Genomic DNA, 18798 nt, shown 5'->3' with positions numbered 1-18798 from the left:
GCCACTGCTCAAAATGTTACTGTGGAATTGGTAAAAGACCCAAATATTCCCTTGTAGTGATCACCTGACATGCAGCCTCCTGTCCATCAATGACAGTGAGACTTTTTTCCACACTTGCACAGGTTCATATACAATAATAAAAACAACACTTCCTCCTCAGCTCTAAAATCGATTTCCTATAAAAATCCCTTTTGAATATAGCTAACCAGCTTTCATATGTATCTTATTTCCACTGCTGTAGGTGTTAAAGTTCAATTTACCTTCGTGTGACACCCAATTTTTACATATACACAAATACTGAGCCAGTCCCCAATTATTTACAACTTTTTTAAGGTTTTATTTTCATCAGAATTTGGTTTGATTTGTTTTGTTCAGACAATTTAATCTCTTTTGTATGCATTACTTTTAGATCCATTTTTTTCTGTGCTTTTTTTCAAAAAATTCACACGCAGAAAACAAATGAGAGGTGAAGTATTTTTCTGAATTTAATTGTGATTTAATCTGGAATCTTTAAATTGTTTTTATGTTGTAACCATAATTTAACAATGGAGGTTCAGCAATTCTTTTACATTTTACTGGAATTATTTTCAAATACTGAACTAATTCATGCATTTTTGAAAATGGCTAAAATGCTAATAAATATATCAATCTTAATTTATTTGAAAAAAAAAAAATGCTGTTATTTATTTTAGTTTATTTTCATTGGGTCTTTTTGTGACAAAGTAGGAGTGTAGATATTGTCCTCCCCAAAATTAAATATTTAAGTGAAGATTTAGCATTGTTTGCTTTGTTTTTGCTGTCTAGGTTAAAGTCAAACTTAATGTTATAAATGTTTGCATTTGTTATTTTAACTGTATGGAGCCCCTAAAGGGACATCAAAGGAAAAAACGATTTTTGTTTTTTTTTTTACATTTTTTTTATTTAAGTTATAAAAAATAATTTCTGGTCAGTATGTAGTATAAATACCAACCAGATTTTTTTTACTTCAATTTTTAGAAAAGAAATCTGGTGCACACCAAATAGTATTCTGATACAGATTTTTTTTTCTAAAAACTGAAGGGAAAAAAATGCCTGCCCACCAATTAGTAACTGGAATTTTTTTCTTTTTGATTTTTTATTTCAATTATTTTCATTTTTTTTATATATATTTTTTTACTTCAACTTTTGATTTTATTGGCTCTTTAGAGGCTCCCTTTAGGTGAATAATCAATATTTGTTTCCATAATGCAGGCCTCCCAACCCTCTAGCCACGCCCCCCGCCGGCCTGTCTCAGGTGTGGGTAGACCAGTCTCGTCTGCTGAGGTTTTGTCACGACACAGGAAACCTGACTCTGACTGCCCGACAAAACCCCAGGTGGAGCGCACAGCAGAGCCGGCGCGCTCACATCCTAATTCTGAGAGACCGGCTCAGAGACATGGACTTCCTCAAAGAGGTAATGATGGCGAGATTTTATCGATTACTTTAAATTGATTTTTCTGATCAAACAGATAAGACAGAAACAGGGCAGCTTTATTCTGCTGTAGTTGGTGACTAGTACATACAATGTATTGTATTCCTGAAAACATCCCCGTCTACAGGTATTTAAAAAAAAAATACATTTAAAACAAAATGTATTCTTGCAGATCAAAGCACTCAGGCGGGAACGTCCAAAGACCGTCTTTGGGAAGGAGGAACTGGTGGATGATCCTGAAGACAGTGGTAACACATTTTATACTAATACAGAACTAATGTGCCATCTTATTAACCCACTTTCAAAGATAGACAGAAAACCAGAGCAGATAGTTTGTGGTGGGATGCCTCCATCTGGTGGCGTTGTTGGGTACTGCGGGTCTTTTACGAACAGCTTTCAGCTTGTTGTGGTTACTTAACATTTACTATTTATTTAACCTCCGTCCATAAAAAATAAAAAAAATAAATAAAATATGTGATAGTGGATGAGACTGGTTCTTGAACATATTGACAGTCAAGTTGGTGCCACAAATCAAGAAACCTTCCAGTTTCGCTCCAGTCCTGTGACCTTGTCATTGCAGAGTCGGCATGTTTTGCTCATGCCTGCATGAGTTTCCTCAAATTACACCTGCTTTCTCCTGAAGTCTAAACCTTTCTCGTTACACTGTTGGGGGTTTTGGATTAGCTGATGATGTTTTTTTCACTCTCTTTATAAGGAAATGCATGAAACTAAACCCTATTTTTTCATACACATCAGTCTGTGATTGTGTTTTCTGATGTGTCAGGTTTTCCTCTTTTTTTCTTTCCTTCTGAAGTTCAGGTTTCATGCTTTGTTTTTCTCTGTTTTGTGTCTGCCATCCTTTCCATCTTTTTCTTCTCCCACGTTTACAACAAAAGGTCACAGATCAAACCCACCGCTGAGTGTTTGTCGCTGCTTTTGTTTCTGGAAGGCGATCATGTGCTGGGCTCTTTGATCTGGCTCAAATGTAGAAGAAGATTAAGGCCTGACAGTAAAAATATCCAGCGGCTGTACAGAGAAAAACATAAAGTTATAGTAGGACTTTAATGTGCTGTCATTTACATTCTGGACCCTATTGTGAAGTTTGAATTTCCTTTCTCTTCTTTCAGAGCTGTACTCTGGCATTAATGGTGAAAAAGAAGACAATGTGAGTAAATAATGCAAGAAAACATCTTAAATATATCCAGAATGTTTAAATAAGTAGTAGCTCACGTGCAGCCCGGGTCAAACTGTGGTGAAGGTGCTTCACATTTGTTCCTCCAGCATTGTGAAGGTGTTGGAGTTGGCACCTCGCTCGCAGCAGTGAATAGCTAACTTTGTATGCGGTCAAACCTGGTTTAATGTTTTGACAGGTGTGGCACATGACTCTGGTCATCCAATAGGACCTGTTTGCTTCACCACACATGGTTAACTCATTGATCTGTCACACTCAAAAGCTTGTGTCTGCTGCTCTTTGTCTGTTTGGCCGTCCTGGAGCAAAAAGTCTCACTTCTTTATGTCTGCTGTTATGCAAAAGCTTCCCAGCTTCTATTGTGGGGACATCGAGGAGCCGCTGATGTTTTGCCTGAACGAGGAGGATGAAGAAGACGACCCGTCACAGTCTGACTCTGGTAAAAATGTTATTCTTTCACTTTAGCACTTGAAGTAGTCTATCTATAGATCGTGCTTGGTGGAGACTGAATTGATTTTCATTTGTTTGAGTCAGGGGTCTGAGATCAGAGGTTCTGGAGCCTCATGCAGCTCATTAATCCCTCTGTTGTGGCTTTAGGGTTTGACCCTTTCTCTGCCTGCTCAACCAAATGGTTAGAAAACATGTTTTTAAAAGTATTGGTAGTTTGTATTGTTCTTCAAGGTACGGAGCCCCTAAAGGGACATAGAAAAAAAGTGGAAGAAAATAAAATGTTCCTAAAAATTGAAGGGAAAAAAATCAAGTTACTGACTGATGTGTAACAGATAGTAAATGGTGCCCAACCGGTTAGTATTTAAAAAAAAAAAAAGAAAATAAGATTTTTTTTTCCCTTTTGTTTTGTTTTTATGTAGACATGTCATTTAAGTTTTGTTTAGTTTTTTAATATGAAGTAATATTTTTGCCAACACATTGAGAACGAAAGTCAATATTTTCATTTGTAATTCAGAAATTTCTGTTTTTAAAAGAGAACATTTTGTTTGAAGTTTAGAAAATGTTCAAACTGTGATTTTTGTTTTCTTTATAATGGCACAAAAATAAATAGATTCGAGACGACACATCTGAAAACAGTTTTTTGCAAATGCAAAATGTATTATAAATGCAAAAATGTTATATTTTCCTTTACAACTTAGAAAGTTTTGTTTTTAAAACTGAACATTTTGTTTGAAATTTCAGAAATTTTCATCTTAAAACTGTGACTCTTATTTTAAGCTTAGTGGCACAAAGATAATTTCATATTTTAACATGTTAGATAACCGATCATATGATAATAAGATGTTTAATTTAGACATTTTACCAGTTTTTAGGCTAATTTGGCATTTAGCTAATATTTCAGCTACATGCTATCTGTTTTGGCTAATTTTAACTTTTTCTCCCATTTTTAGGCTATTTTGAAGTTTTGCTAATATTTTGGCTACATGCTCGCTGTTTTGGCTAATTTAAAATGTTTTTCAGATTTTTGGTATTTGGTATTTCAATAATATTTTAGCTTGCTATCAGCTTCAGCGTTTTCAGGTATTAGCTTTAACCATGTCAGCTATCAACTTCAGCATTTTGAGCAATTAGCTTTAGCATCTTTAGTTATCAGTTTCAGCATCTTCAGCTATTACCACTAGCATCTGTGGCTGCCACATTCAGCTAACAGCATTCATGCTAGCATTATCGCAGGTAATGCTATATATCTGGTTTTTAAAATGTTTTGGTATTGTTTTTTTCTATGAAGATTACAGAAAGGAATTATTTAAAATGTCTATCTGGAAAACCGTAAATGTTTACGTTTAGGCTGTGATTGTTACACTTTTTCTGTTAGCCTACAAACTGACCCCGGCCCCACATCAGAGAAGAAAACAGTTATGTGGCCCTCACAAGAAAACGTTTGGTGACCCCTGGTCTAAAGTCATCCAAAAGCTTCTCATATAGAAGTTTGGAAATGCTTTCCTTCCTGTAGAGAACTTGGAGCTCGGCATTGAGCTGAACGCATCTCCCCGCTGACTTCAGGATCGCATTTCAGGCTGCTGACTTGTCTGGCCTTCTGCTTTGGAACATTTGCTGCCTCATCACTCTGATTGCAGTAGATGTGCCACCAAAAAGGATTTGTAGAAGCAAAGTAACACGCAGAGAAGGTTCTGGCGTCTCTGACAGCAGAACAGGAAAGCGCTAATGATCGACACCAACTTTGAACTAGTTGGCTGAAGCGCTTCACTCTGATCATTCTCTGGACAGTAAAGTAAAGTACCGGAGAGCAGGAACATCCTGCGGGTTAATAATTGGCATGTGCTGCTGCACTGAGACTGATGCCTCCGTGTAAGAATGTTGTGGTTATGAGTTGAGGCTTAAGGCTCCATAATACTTGGCCCTGGACATCTTTAATCTTAACATCTTGTGGCTGGTGGAGTTCTCTGTGCTAAACGGCGCTGACGTTTACATCCTCTATGTTTGCGTGCTTACCAATGTGTGCATGTTTGTTGACTGCATTTGCATATTTTTGCTGTAATTCTTGACAAATGCCTTCCCATGACCCCGTTTGACCCCTTCAGACATCTTTAGTGGCTCCGATGAAATATTAACGGTCGTTTGAATTCATCTCACTGAAAGGACGACCCCTATAGGGGGATAATGATGTTTACTTGACCTTTGGGGGACTTTAGAGTTTTCATTAAAGAGTCACTTCAATGAAAATAGTGTTTTTGGTGTTTTTAACATGATGTTGTTACATTTTTCTCATGATGGATGGAGGACTTATGTAAAGAAAATTAAGCTTAAAATTGTATTCTTGAGTATTTCTGTATTGAATCAGTAGCAGATTAAATGGTGAAGTTAGCGGCTGATCACCGTTAGCTGAACGGGGAAGTTAGCGGCTGATTACCATCAGCTGAGTGGCGAATTTACTGGCTAATCACTGTTAGCTGTTCGGCGAAGTCAGCAGCTGATCATCGTTAGCTAAGCAGTGAAGTTAGCAGCTGATCGCCGTTTGCTGAGCGGATGAATAGGGTATATATGTTTGCGTGGGGGCAGTTTTGGCAGCGCAGTCTCTTCCTGAAAGCTGCTGTTCTCAATTTGTGACATCAGCTCATGAGAACCCACTTATTTTCATGGGTTTGGGAGGGGCTGGTGCTCAGAGAACAGAGTTTAGAGGATTACTAGAAATGCGTGAATGGATCAAAATAAAACTTTTAAAGGAAAGTGAGGAATAAAGATCTTAATACGCTTAAAAGTAAAAAAGTTGATTTTTCATGGTATAGGCCCTTTAAAAAGCACTAAGAACACTTTAGAAATAGATCAAAAGATGATTGCAGTGGAACTATAATTTTCAACTATGAACTTTTGCATTTTTTGTGAGTCTGTTGGTTTATTCCACTCAGTCCTTAAGTATTAAGCTCAATCCCAACTCGTGCGTCATGCAATAGACAGATAGAACTTGTGCAGCCGGGACTCAGAAAGGGATGTGGAATTTGGAGCATAAGTGTCATGCTCTCCCTGTCTGCTTGTCATCCTTCGGGTCTTCTTCTTAAATCTCTTCCTTTTGCTTGAATTTAGTTTATTTTTGCATGTTTTTACTCCTCTGTAAGAGTTTTAAGTATAAACATTTTAAAGAGAAAACATTGAATAATCACAATTTGTTCTAACTTTCTATCACTAGTTCAGGCCTCTAATATTTAATGACCCCACCCTGAACACACACTGGCACCAAACAGCCGAACGCACAGTCGTGCACACCTGTCTCCCTCCATGCCATCCTCCCAGGTCAGCATTTCGTGAGCAAATAGCAACGGCTCCTTCATCCTGAAGATCTCTGCTTTCACAGCTGAAGAATGGAAGGAGTTTGCAGAGTGTGGATGTGTTGTCAGTGTGTGTGTGTCTTCAAGAGGAAGAATGCAGCGGGAAAGAGTGCTCCAAAGAGGTCGAGCAGTATAAGGAAGTGAAAAAAGGGGGTGTTTGTGGCTGAATGGGGGGTTGCCAAGGCTTTGCTGAATGCAGTTTTCCAGCAGCTTGTTTAGATCCCCAGGGAGAGGAGGGAAGAGTGTAAAAAAGTGGGATGTGTGTGCAGCGCAGGGGGTTTGGAGCAGGGAAAAGGGATTTATGATATGGATAATTTGGCAAGGTGACAAGAGACGATAAGTGCAACGCCAGGAGCGTCAACAAGAGCCCCCCACCTCGACTGGGGGATCTAATTGGAGAACGGAAAAAGGGATTAAAGCTCGCACAGACCCCACAAAGGCAGCATTAATGTTCACCAGCACAGTGCCAACACTACTCCTCTCCGTGTACACTGAAACTTTCTCTGCAGTCACAGCGTGGCTCTCTTCTCCCACTAAATCCGTCTTTTTTCAGGTTTTTTTTCATCCCATTCCTGAATCTTATGTGTGTTTATAACCCCTCATTTGGTCTCTTTCCACATTAAAAGCACATGTGTCAAGGCCCAGGGGCCGAATCCGGCCCTCAGGGTAATTCTTTTTGGCCCTCCAGATCATTTTATTTTATTGTTATTAACGGCCCGATGTTTCTAACTTGTATAATTTTGACAAAATATATTTTTATGGAGGGTAAAATATTGAAAGTTATTTAAGGTTTAAGTTGATTTATTCTGGAATAATATTCCTGCCTTTTCATTATTCTTAATTATGTTAAAAAGTTACAGTTTTAAAAATTTTGGACTATTTTTTTATTTACTGAGATTTTTTAGGCTATTTTGGAGTTTAGCTAATATTTCAGCTACTTGCTAGCTGTTTTGGCTAATTTAGGTTTTTTTTTAAACATTTTTTTGGCTGTTTTGGAGGTAAGCTAATATTTACACGATGACTGTTTTTTTTTGGCTAGTTTAGGCTTTTTTTCAGTTTAAAGGCTATTTTTAAGTACCGTATTTTCCGGACTATAAGTCGCGTTTTTTTTCATAGATTGAATGTCCCTGCGACTTATACTCCAGTGCGACTTATATACGAATTTTTAATGAGATGAGATATGGACCGTAAGTCTAGAGTGCCCTCTTATGGTGATCTATGCAATTACTTTATTTACTTTAGTTATTCAGACGTGACACAGAGGACGAAGAATTTAAGGGATTTAGTGATATGGAGTAAGATTGCGTGCAATTAATTAGAGTAAAGATACAAAGTTGATGAGTTCTTGAGGCTATAGTTAAATAAAACTGTTATGTTATATAAATGCTACACCTTTTCGTTATTTTCATGATGCTAATATGTGAATATGTGTTGACACATATTCAGCCTGTTTTCTATTCACTTATGAATGTTATAACTTACCTTCCAGGATGATGTAATATCGTTTTTTTCAACCAGTTTGTAAAATAAATTACTTGAAAAAAATGCGACTTATACTCCAGTGCGACTTATGTATGGTTTTTTCTTCTTCATTATGCATTTTTTGGCCCCTGCGACTTATACTCCGGTGCGACTTATAGTCCGAAAAATACGGTATATATATATATATTCAGCTACATGATAGCTGTTTTGGCTAACCTAATGTTTTTTTTCTGAGTTTTTAGGATAATTTGGCATTTAGCTAACACTTTAGCTGGCTATCAGCTTCAGCAATTTCAGTAACCAATTTCAGCATCTTCAGCTATCATCACTAGTATTTTCAGCGGTCAAATTCAGCTTACAGCATTCACACTGGCATTATCGCCAGCAATACTAAATATCTAGTTCATAATTATGTTAAAAAGTTATTGTTTAAAGTTTTAAAAATTGGTATTCTGCTAGGTTCTTGGACTATTTTGGAATTTACTTAGATTTTTAGGCTGTTTTAAGGTTAGGCTAATATTTACATTCTAGCTCTTTTGGCTAATTTAGACTTTTTTCAGCTTTTTATGCTATTTTGGGAATAGCTATTTTTTCAGCTACATGCTATTTATTTTGGCTGACCTAAGTTTTTTGTTGGTTTTTTTAAGGCTAATTTGGCATTTATCTAACATTTTAGCTGGCTATCAGCTTCAGTGTTTTCAGCTACTAGTTTCAGTAATTTCAGTTATCAGCTTCAGGAATTTCAGCTATTAACTTCAGTGTTTTCGGCTATCAGCTTCAGCATTTTTAGCTATCAATTTCAGCATCTTCAGCTATTGTCACTAGCATCTTCAGCAGCCAAATTCAGCTTACAGCATTCACACTAGCATTATTGCAGGTAATGCTATATATCTAGTTCATAATTATGCTAAAAAGTTATGGTTTTAAAGTTTAAAGAATTTAGTTTTGGAGTGTTCAATAAATGTTTATCTTAAGGTTTGTTTTGGATTTTGGCCCCCTGTGCGATTGAGTTTGACGCCCCTGCTTTAAAGTTTCTTTACTGCCCCATTTCACTGGTAACCTTGCTGCTACAAATGGAGCCCTGTGCTCCTCCAGGTTGGCAGGAGGGGGAAAAAGACGAGGAGGATCAACACGGGGAGAGGAAAACAGCGGCAGATCTCGCTGTGGTCGCCATGGTGAGGCTGCTGACCTGGCAGCCCGCCCCAGCCCCTCCACTTGGTTTGCTAAATCATTAAGATTTAAGTGATTGTGACAAACATTCATCCGATGTAGCGAATTTGACTTCTAAGTTTGCAGCTCCGCATCCCGGCGGGCCTCAGAGACAATCATGAACTCACTGGGTTAATGATTCGCCGCCGTCTGAAACTCACCTCCCCTGCGCCGTCTGCTTTTTTTTTGTTTGTCTTCACTGCAGGTTCTGAAGTCAGACCTATCTTTGACTCTGCTTCTCTCGCTCCTTCAGTCACTCTTTCCGGCCGTCAATACCCTCCTCCCCCTGCTGCTGTCAGCATGTGTTGATGTCTCTCCCACTCGCTCAGCCCTGAGTGGTGCAGATGAGTGACCGAGGGGGCCGGAGAAAGACTCAAACACCCAGTAGTTGACACAGACTTGAAAACAGAGCTGTCAGAAGACGTTAAGGAAAAGCGTAATAAAGTAGAGCTGCGGAGGTAGAAGTTCGGTTCCAGATCTGTCGGACAGTCTGGGAGGGGGAAAGGCGAGGGTTTAAGGGGGAGGGGAACATGCTGGCTCACTCCTGAAGTGTCAGGGTCTACAGAAGGGCTTTGGAAAATGCAGAGTGAGTGCTGCAGCTAATCTGGAATCTGCTCGGCCATGTGGGAAAGGATGTAATCCTGTGTTTGTCACACATTTTAAAACTGGATGAAGATTTTTTTTTTTTTATCTTGACACCAAAAATCATGGATTCTGACTCAGACTCTCCCTTCAACTACTCCTGGCCATCATTCCCCAAGATGAGGATGCGGAGAAAAACGGATAAGAAAGGTAAAAGATGGATGAATCTATTCTTCAAGTGGTGTGAGTTTCTGGTACTTTTAGGAACTAATAGAACCCTCAGATGGCAGCATATGAAGTCTGTGTTTGGGACATGTTTAGGTCCTATGGCTCAGATGGGAAATGGAAGGGTAAGCTGCCAACAGCTCACTCGGTTTGCATTCGACCAATCATTGTGGAACAATTAAGTTAAAATTAGACTGTTTCCATTATGCTGTCTTCCTCACGAGCCTCTGCTGCAGCACCAGGCTCGGCACAGCGAGATCACTGAATCCTTGCCAGTGATGTAACCTGATATCTGACAGTATGTCGGGGAATGTCAAATGTCCGCTCAAGGTTGATTGAGTAGTTTGGGCCACGTTATTGCGTGTATGTCTGAGCCGTCAGTGGCCTCTTGTTATTGTTGGGTAGCAGCTCAATATTCAGGCGTGTGCCTTTGTGTATTCAGACATTTTTCTTTTTGTGTCATTGAAAGTTTAAGTCTTGGATTGCTTATAAGTAGCTTTCTATGACATGTCAAAAAAATGTGTTCCTGAGCTTGACGCCATGGCTGCATGTGGGAGGAGCTACCAGCTAATGCATTTAGGATGATCGCTATGAGGAACGGTGTCTGTGGATATCTCACTTAGAATGTATGGAACAAGTAAAATTATTTTGAGTAATCGGGTTTATTTATTGTGGAGAGTTCTACAAAAACATCAGTAATCCTGTCTCTATGTTTGAGTTTATATGATTATTATTGACAAATTTTCCCGGTACAGGAGGCTGTGTCTGTATGACAGCTGCTTCCACTGTGTTTCTGTGTTTCTGTGGCTGAGCTTGAAGGCTCACTGTGTCGTATTAACCCGAGGGTAGTAGCCACAACCATCACTACACAGGTTTTTAGCAATGACCGGGGCTAGCGGCTAAGGTAGCTGAGCAGCTAAGCTAGCGGCAAAGTTGCTGGCTGATCACCATTAGCTGGGTGATGTAGTTAGTGGCTGATCACTGGTAGCTGAGTGGGGAAATTCGCGGCTGATCACCATTAGCTGAATGGGGAAGTTAGCGGCTGAGTGGCAAAGTTGGCAGCTGATTACCGTTAGCTGAGGGGCAAAGTTAGCGGCTTGTTTCCGTTCCAATTTGTGACATCAGCACGTGGGAACCCACTCGTTTCTGTGGGTTTAGGAGGGACTGGTGCTCAGAGGGCAGGTTTTTAGAGGATTACTCAGAAATGCGTGAACGGATCAAAATAACACTTTGAGGAATGAACATTGTAATACACTTAAAAGTTGTAAAAGCTGATTTAGCATGGTATAGGCCCTTTATTAAACACTTGGGGGCATCGTACGACAGCATCACCCGTACGTCATAAGTGCGTGCATCTTACATTATCCTTACTAATACTTCACAACACACTTGCCTTCCAATTTCCCGACATCCCTTTCGGTGGTTGTACAAGGCTAAAGGGAACTACAAACACAACTGCACTCCTAGATGCAGTCGCCCCCCCCCCACGATCCTCCACGGGCCCAGACAATCCCAAAACCTGCACGTGACTAAGGCTTTATAGACCCTTTTCATCCTGTTCAGGGTCTTTGGTTTGCTGTTCCAGCTGTCTCTGAGCAGGAGGCGGTTTAAACCCCAAACAGGTGAAATTAAGCCATAAGCCACCAATTATGTGCAAGCAACTGTGTGTTTATTTGAACGGGAGAAGAAGACTGTCTTACACGGACGTGGCTGAACTCCAGGAATCTTTTCTTCATCTGTTACCCTAAACGGCTGGAAGGTTATCCATGTTATTGCTTTCTATTGTGACTGACATTGGTAAATATAATGTATTCTATCTGTCTGCTCTTCCCCACCAAAGAAAAGACTTCAACATAAGACTTTAAAACCATCCAAATATTTTTCCGTACGTGGAGCAGTGTGCATGTGAAGTGAATGTGATTTCAGGTGTTCACAGCTGCAAGTTTATGTCTTCACTCTGACCATTGCTCTTTCCGTCTCTTCTTTTTTTCCTTGGCTTTTTGATGCATTCAAATGTAAACATCTCTGGTATGTGATGCTTGGAAAGGGATGTTTGACTGCAGGTGTCATATCTCAGAGTGGCTATGTGGATCTCAATGTCTTTAATAACTCAAACGGCCTGAAAATTGTCATTTTTGACTCTTTTTAGAAGTTAAAAAAACCTCTTGTTGTGATTTTACCCAACTTGGCTAGCTGATTTTAATTCTAGTACTCATTTATTCTGTTTTCTTCAAAGTGGCAGATGTTTAGTTTGGTGTTTAAAGAGCAACTGACATCATAAGAGAAGATCGAGCGCGAACAAATAATTATTTTATACTCATAATAAACCAACTCTAGAGTTTATACAGTTACTAATTGTGTTTATCTTTCATTTCTGGCCTTTACTATATAGGTCCTGATGGGGGCTAGCCTTGAGTAAAAGCCCCTGTTGTAGCTCTGCTTACCTTCTCTCCATCTTGCTTTCCTTGATCTGTTTCTCCTGCGGGGGTGTGCGCGGGTTGCAGGGTCACTCTGTGTGTGTTTAACTACCGTGTTCTGGAAACCTGGCCCTGACTGGTGTCTTTGTCTGAGCCTCTGCAGACTCTCAGTTTCTCTTTTTCGTTCTGCTGCTACTTCAACCACTGCTACTGTATGAGGGATATTTTTATTTATTGGTATCCTGATTGATGTTAACAGAAACAGCATCCTTCATAAATGCAACTGTAACTAGAAAAGTTGCATTACCTACATGCTAGTGTGAATGCTTTTTACTAAAAGAAGTGGCTGAATCTTTGTGCTAAAAATTGTGACGCAATTTACTTTAATTGCTGTAGGGATTTGCTGAAATTTCAATAGCTATTTGCAAAATAGAAGACTGGAAATTTCATTAAAGAACTAACATGAAAGACCGCTGAAGTTGAATGAAATTTCTAGAAAAAGTATTTGGAAAAAATGCTTTAAAATCCCTAATACATGCAAATTTTGTAAAAATATTTAGTGTGTTACTTAAATATGAGCTGAACTCCAAATTAGCCAAAAAAGATAGCTCGTTGCTTAAATACCAGCTAAACTCTAAAATTGCCTAAAAATCCTCAGTAAACTAAATTAGTCAAAAACGTTACCCCGTTGCTAAAATAGCAACTAAGCTCTAAATTATCATATAAAGACCTCAGTAGATAACAAATTTGCCAAAATTGTTAGCATGTTGCTAAAATAGCAGCTAAACTCTAAATTAGCATTGAAAACCTCAATAGATAAAAAAAATAGCAAAAAACGTTAGCATATTGCTAAAATATTAGCTAAACTCCAAACTAGATAACAAATTATCCAAAAATGTTAGCATGTTGCTAAAATATTAGTCAAGATCCAAATTAGCATAAAAAACTCAGTAGATGCCAAATTAGCCAAAAAAGCTACCTTGTTGCTTAAATACTAGCTGAAACTACTCCTAACTTTGAAATAACCCATAAAATCCTCAGTAAACTAGTCAAAAACGTTAGCCTGTTGCTAAAATGGAAGCTTATCTCTAATTTATCCTATAAAAACCTCAGTAGATAACAAATTAGCTAAAAATGTTAGCATGTAGCTAAAATGGAAGCTAAACTCCAAATTAGTATAAAAAAACGTCTGGAGATACCAAATTAGCCAAAAAAGCTAGCTTGTTGCCTAAATACTAGCTAAACTCCAAAATTGCCTTAAATTCTTCAGTAAACTAAATGAGTCAAAAAGTTAGCATTTTGCTAAAATAGAAGCTAAAGTCTAAATTAGTCTAAAGAAACCCCAGTAGATAACAAATTAGCTAAAACGTTAGCATTTTGCTTATAAATTAGGTAAACTCCATAACTTTTTGAAAATTACTATAATGGATGAAAATATAACCCATCAATAAATTTAAAGTCAATCGAGTTAATCTACTTAAAATTTTGCTGAAAGCGTGGTTGAGTTTTTACATGCCGAAAAACGTACGAAAAGGAGCAGGAGAATATAGTAAAATAGATCTTCAATCACTTATGTTGGAATAACCAGCTCAGTTTCAGTGACGACAGCTTCTTAAGTATTTTAAGAACTATATTTGTCTGAATATGAGCTTTCTACTTGTTGAACTCCTTTAGTTAACGAATGTTAACACCCTGCCGGTAATGCTCACTGAGGCAGTGTTTATGGTCAGAAGTGTGTGAATAATTTAGCCCATGGCAGCCAGCTGCGGCTTTGGAACTGAACCAGAATCTGAACTATTAGGTCTGTCTGTCAAGTCCATGGCCCCGGTTTATATGCAATGGTGTCTACTTTCAAACAGCACACTGACCTACATTGGACGCCCCTCAGCTGAAGCTAATCCTGTGAGAAAAAAAAAAAAGAGGTTCTGTGTTTTAGTGTTTCCGATCGAGAGACTGTAGGCAGCTTTTTTTAAATCAGTAATATTACATTTTGGAAAGAAAAAGGATTAATCGTATTTATAGTGCTTCTAAAACTGGTCTTAATTTGGTTCAATTCAGTGCGGTTTGTTGCAGGAGTCATCTGGCGTCCTCATCAGTGCCTGCTTGACTCCCTGTTGGCTCCCAGATTTATGGGACTTGCCGCACACAGGAAGCACAGCCAATTGTTGCTCTGATTTATTTTCTGTTGCTCTTGCGCCACAACTCCTCTATGCTTTTGTGCTGGCAGCCACAGAATGATGCATAAACGGTTTGTAAAGAACTCTGTAGAGTTTTTTTTAGACACAGCTTTGAGGGGTGCAGTGGAAACATCAGCACGAAACTGTTTGTTGTGATTTTGCTCAGCTTGCATTATTCAAGGTGTGGCCTGGTCATCATAATACGGGATCATCATTCAGAGAATTATGCTTCACCTGGATGTGACTGGAATTTACTGGCTGCTACTGTGAAATAAAAAATAACATGGAATCCAGACAAATCAAGAAGACAACGATCAAATATCAACAAAGTTTTGTTGATGTTATATAAAACTGAAAGATGCAAAGATTCTTTTTATTAGTGTGCATCCATGGAACAAGGCTTCAGATTCTGAAAATAGTCATTATTTTTGCATTTTTTTTCTCTTCAAGAGTGGTTTTTAATCACAGCTAATGGAGAGAGTGTTTATGTTTACGGTCTGCTCTGACAGAAACAAGACTCTTAAAACTGGTAGACATAAGAATACCGGCTATATTTTAAAGATCCACTCGAATGAAAATTGTGTTTTTATGAAGTTCTTGGATACTTCTGATACTGGAGGACATATATTAAGAAAATTAAGCTTTAAATTGCATTTTTGAGTATTTCTTTTTCAAATTGTTGTAAATCAAGTGCAGGTGAAGCGATGACTTTTGAAAAAGAGCTGTGTTGTGATGTAGAAAATGCGCTGGGCGGACCACGTGCGCCCTTCTCCACTCTGAAACAGGGAGGGAAAGTAGGGCGGGGTTGTTCCGCACCAACAGTTCTGACCACAACTAAGAGGTGAATGTCCTGAATGAAAAATTGGATAATCGTAAATAGAAAACTACTGAACATGCTTTGAAAATAAATCAAAAGATGATCGGAATGGAGCTTTAAAGTCCAGGATGTGTTCTAGTTGTCTGATAAATTAAAGGTTTATATTTATGTGTATTTATAACATGTATTTTTATTCAATAAAAGGAAAAACATACAATGCAAAAATAAGTTGTAAACTCAAACGTGAACAAAAAGCAACTTGACACAAAGACAAAAAACATATATTGTCTGCCCCTTTTAAGAATTAAATCCATCAATAAAAAAAGAAAAACAAAAAAAAACAACAAAAATGTTCAGTTCTAAACATCGACCAGGAGTGCAGAATAAACACTACCTTGGGTATAACTAGTTTTTATTTATACTTCATAGGTAAGTTGGCATTAATTATACTATATTGGAGTTTTTGAAATTTGATATTGCTGTGGTGTTTCTCAACTCTGTGCTCAATTTATTCCATTTATTAACTTCAAATACTGATACACATCACTCCCTTAAAAGTGTTTTGTTTTTTGGTTTGATAATTATTTTTTGCCCTTTTTCTTTTTATGTGACTCTTCATTTAAAAATCAAGTCATTACTAAATCTTCTTTTTAACCGTTTAACTACCTGCTTAACCAAACGGCGGAAAACATTTAGAAAACACGTTTTTTGAAATATTGATTGTATGTATTATTCCCCAAGGTACGGAGCGCCTAGAGGGAAAGTAAAAAATAAAAAGTTGAATTACAAAAAATTTCAAAAATAAAAACACAATAAATTAATTGGTAACCAGAACATTTTTTAACTTTATTAAAAATGATATTTTCAGTTTTTTAACTTCATTTTTATGGAGCTCCTAAGTATTTTTAGGAAAAAATGTTTTTTTTTTTTACTTCAATTAAAACACTTAAATCATAAAAATGCTGAGTCGTTGCACCAATTGTTGCACTTTGGGGATAAACAAGACTAGAAGAATGTACGGTAGAAAGAGCATCTCCTTTAGGTCTAATGCTGCCGTCACACTGGGCGTTGGAAGTTCTTTACCATTTGATGTTCACACTGGACCCTCTTGTCTTTATGTTTCTACTGTTTACTGCATATCTGCCATCTGTAGTTGGAAGAGGCTTGGTGCAAAAGGTTGAGGTGGTGGAAATCTTGTGAATCTTGTTCCAGAATTTTTCTTTCACAGCTCTGTTTTGATGATTGAAAAAAATGTTTAATATAATTCGGCACGTTATTTCTTTCTCCTCCATAATCAATCTTCAAATTATTGGCACTTCCTTAAATTAATACCTCACTATCAAATCAGAGTCCCTGGTTGGTCAAATTTCGATCTGGTGAAACTTTAATGGACATGCATTTTATAGGTAGAGTCAGAAACCATGCATAGAATTGAACTTAAACGTTTTGAATGCGGAAGCACGAAATGTAGGTTTACGCGTTTACTTTTCATTGAAAGTGGTGGCTTGAATGCACAAAGTCGGTGTGATACTCAGAATCAAGGCACAGCACTACATGCTTAGATGAAGGGTAACTTTTTAGGCCAATTTGCTTTTGAGATTCTTAAAAAGTTAATGGCATTCCTTAATGACTGAGGGATACAAAGAGGACAGAAGAGCCAGCTGTAAGATAAGCAAACCACACAAGAATGAGTATCTGTCTCCAAAACTACACAATCTGAAGATGTCACTTACACTCGAGATTGATGAAAGTCTGAGCTCTATAAAATAAGATAAAACTTTATCACTTACTGTGTTTTTTTTACTGAAAGTCCTCCAGCTTCAGGAAATGTTCACATTTCTGTTTGTTCTGGCGTCTAAAAGAGCGTTATCTTCTTTGTGCAGACAGGCTTTGACTTCAATTCTGAAGTGTAAACGTCTCCTCAAAGGCTTTTTGTGGCTCACGCTGGGACCGGCTGCATAGAAAGTCTTTGTTTGTGTACATATGTTAGGTTCTAGTCTTAAATCTGAACGTACGCGTGTTGTGGAGAAGGTGTACTTTGTGCGGAGCAGCTTTCCCCGGGGGAATTTGTGTGTGTATTTTGAGAACAGAAGTGTTTTCTCATGTTTTCCAGCAGAGCCAGGCTGCTCCTCACAGTGGCTCCAGTGTGTTGAAAGGGTTCCCCTCCATGCAGCTGACTTGGATAGAAACACGCTCACGGAATCGCAGACATGTATAAAGTTCTATTCAGGCAGGGACACATTCACACAAGAAAGTCTTAGTACTGAACAATGACATGCAACTGCCCAGGAAGTCCATGTCACTTCCCGTGTTTGTGAGAAATGCTTTGCTGTTGCTATGGAAACTAGATGTAAAACTGAAGAACTCCCCGTCTTTGCCTCATTGTAGAGAAAAGTCAGTCCATAAGGGAGAGCCAGGCCTCATCCCCAACGCTGGCCGCAGTGGCCAGACTGTCAGCGATGATGCACGGCCAAGACCGGGTCTACGCCAACGCCATGCTGGTGGGCCAGGTACGTCGTACTATATTTGCTCTGTAAATTTGGTTACTTTTATTATTTTTTCTCCTCAGGTGGACGACGCTGATATAAGTTATCGCCCCCCAAGAAAGGAAGAGGTTCCGTCCCACGCCGGCCTCTCCTGTTGGAATTCCTTCTCTCCGAGGGCTTTTGATTCAGAGAGCCTCTCTCAGAACCCTTACCCGCCATCACCCGACCATCACGAGCCAAGGGAGAGCCGAGCTCCCGGCCTGGACAATCCTCGCATGTCTTCCCCCTCTCCCTTTGCTTCCTCCCCGTCTTTCCCTTCCTCCCCCCAGACTTCCCTTTGTTTGTCCGAGGAAGCGCAGAGACGTCAGCCGCAGACCTACTCCCCCCTCTCTCCTGGTTTGAACTGCCGAGGCTGCAGTTTGACAGATGCAAACGTGGGCCTGAGGTAATGATCACACGTGGCTTTTAATATTGTTTTCTTCTCACAAAAGTTCTGTGCTTTTACATTATGAAAGGTTTTGGGCAACATTGTGTTTGACACCATCTTTTTAAAGCTGCAAAGCAGCTCCAGGCTGCATATTTTCATACTCTTGGTTATTGCAAGAATTCGGCTGGTTAGAGATTTATGGAGTTCTCTTTGTTCCAAACGTTGGCAGAATCTGAACTACAACCTGGACTCTAATGTAAAATACACTGGTTGGCACTTTTCATAGAAATTGTTTACGTAAAAGCAGTCGTTTACAGTCCCCTTAAAGACCCACCCCAATTAAAATGATATTTTTTGTGTTTTTAACATTTTCTTGCATCATTTTTCTTATAGGAAAGGACCTATAGAAAAGAATTTACGCCCACAACCCAGAATTGTAATTTCAAATGAACTATTCCCGCTGTGCATACAATATATCTTAAAAAAACGACAAAGGCTTTTTGGTTATGGCTAAAAACTGCACAATCATAAATGAAAACAATT

General features: G+C 38.6%; 1 protein-coding gene across 8 annotated transcripts in view; it reads left to right on the top strand.

Annotated features, from left to right (window-relative positions):
* The window catches only part of LOC112148548 (rho guanine nucleotide exchange factor 28), a 61021-nt gene that overhangs the window by 16256 nt on the left and 25967 nt on the right, over positions 1 to 18798 (top strand). For 7 of the 8 annotated variants that reach the window (XM_036213421.1, XM_036213419.1, XM_036213422.1 and 4 more), the window contains 6 exons: positions 1231 to 1432; positions 1623 to 1698; positions 2578 to 2615; positions 2985 to 3078; positions 17731 to 17852; positions 17912 to 18273. In XM_036213421.1, coding sequence (XP_036069314.1) covers positions 1231 to 1432; positions 1623 to 1698; positions 2578 to 2615; positions 2985 to 3078; positions 17731 to 17852; positions 17912 to 18273 — 894 coding nt within the window. Of the gene's footprint in view, positions 1 to 1230; positions 1433 to 1622; positions 1699 to 2577; positions 2616 to 2984; positions 3079 to 9459; positions 9917 to 17730; positions 17853 to 17911; positions 18274 to 18798 lie in introns of those variants that run through there. The other variant, XM_036213425.1, reaches the window with a different exon arrangement.

Source organism: Oryzias melastigma, linkage group LG9 (assembly GCF_002922805.2).
Source record: "Oryzias melastigma strain HK-1 linkage group LG9, ASM292280v2, whole genome shotgun sequence".
NCBI classification, from domain to species: domain Eukaryota; kingdom Metazoa; phylum Chordata; class Actinopteri; order Beloniformes; family Adrianichthyidae; genus Oryzias; species Oryzias melastigma.
The sequence above is the reverse complement of the archived record's forward strand: the minus strand, read 5'-3'. Positions and strand labels throughout refer to the sequence as shown.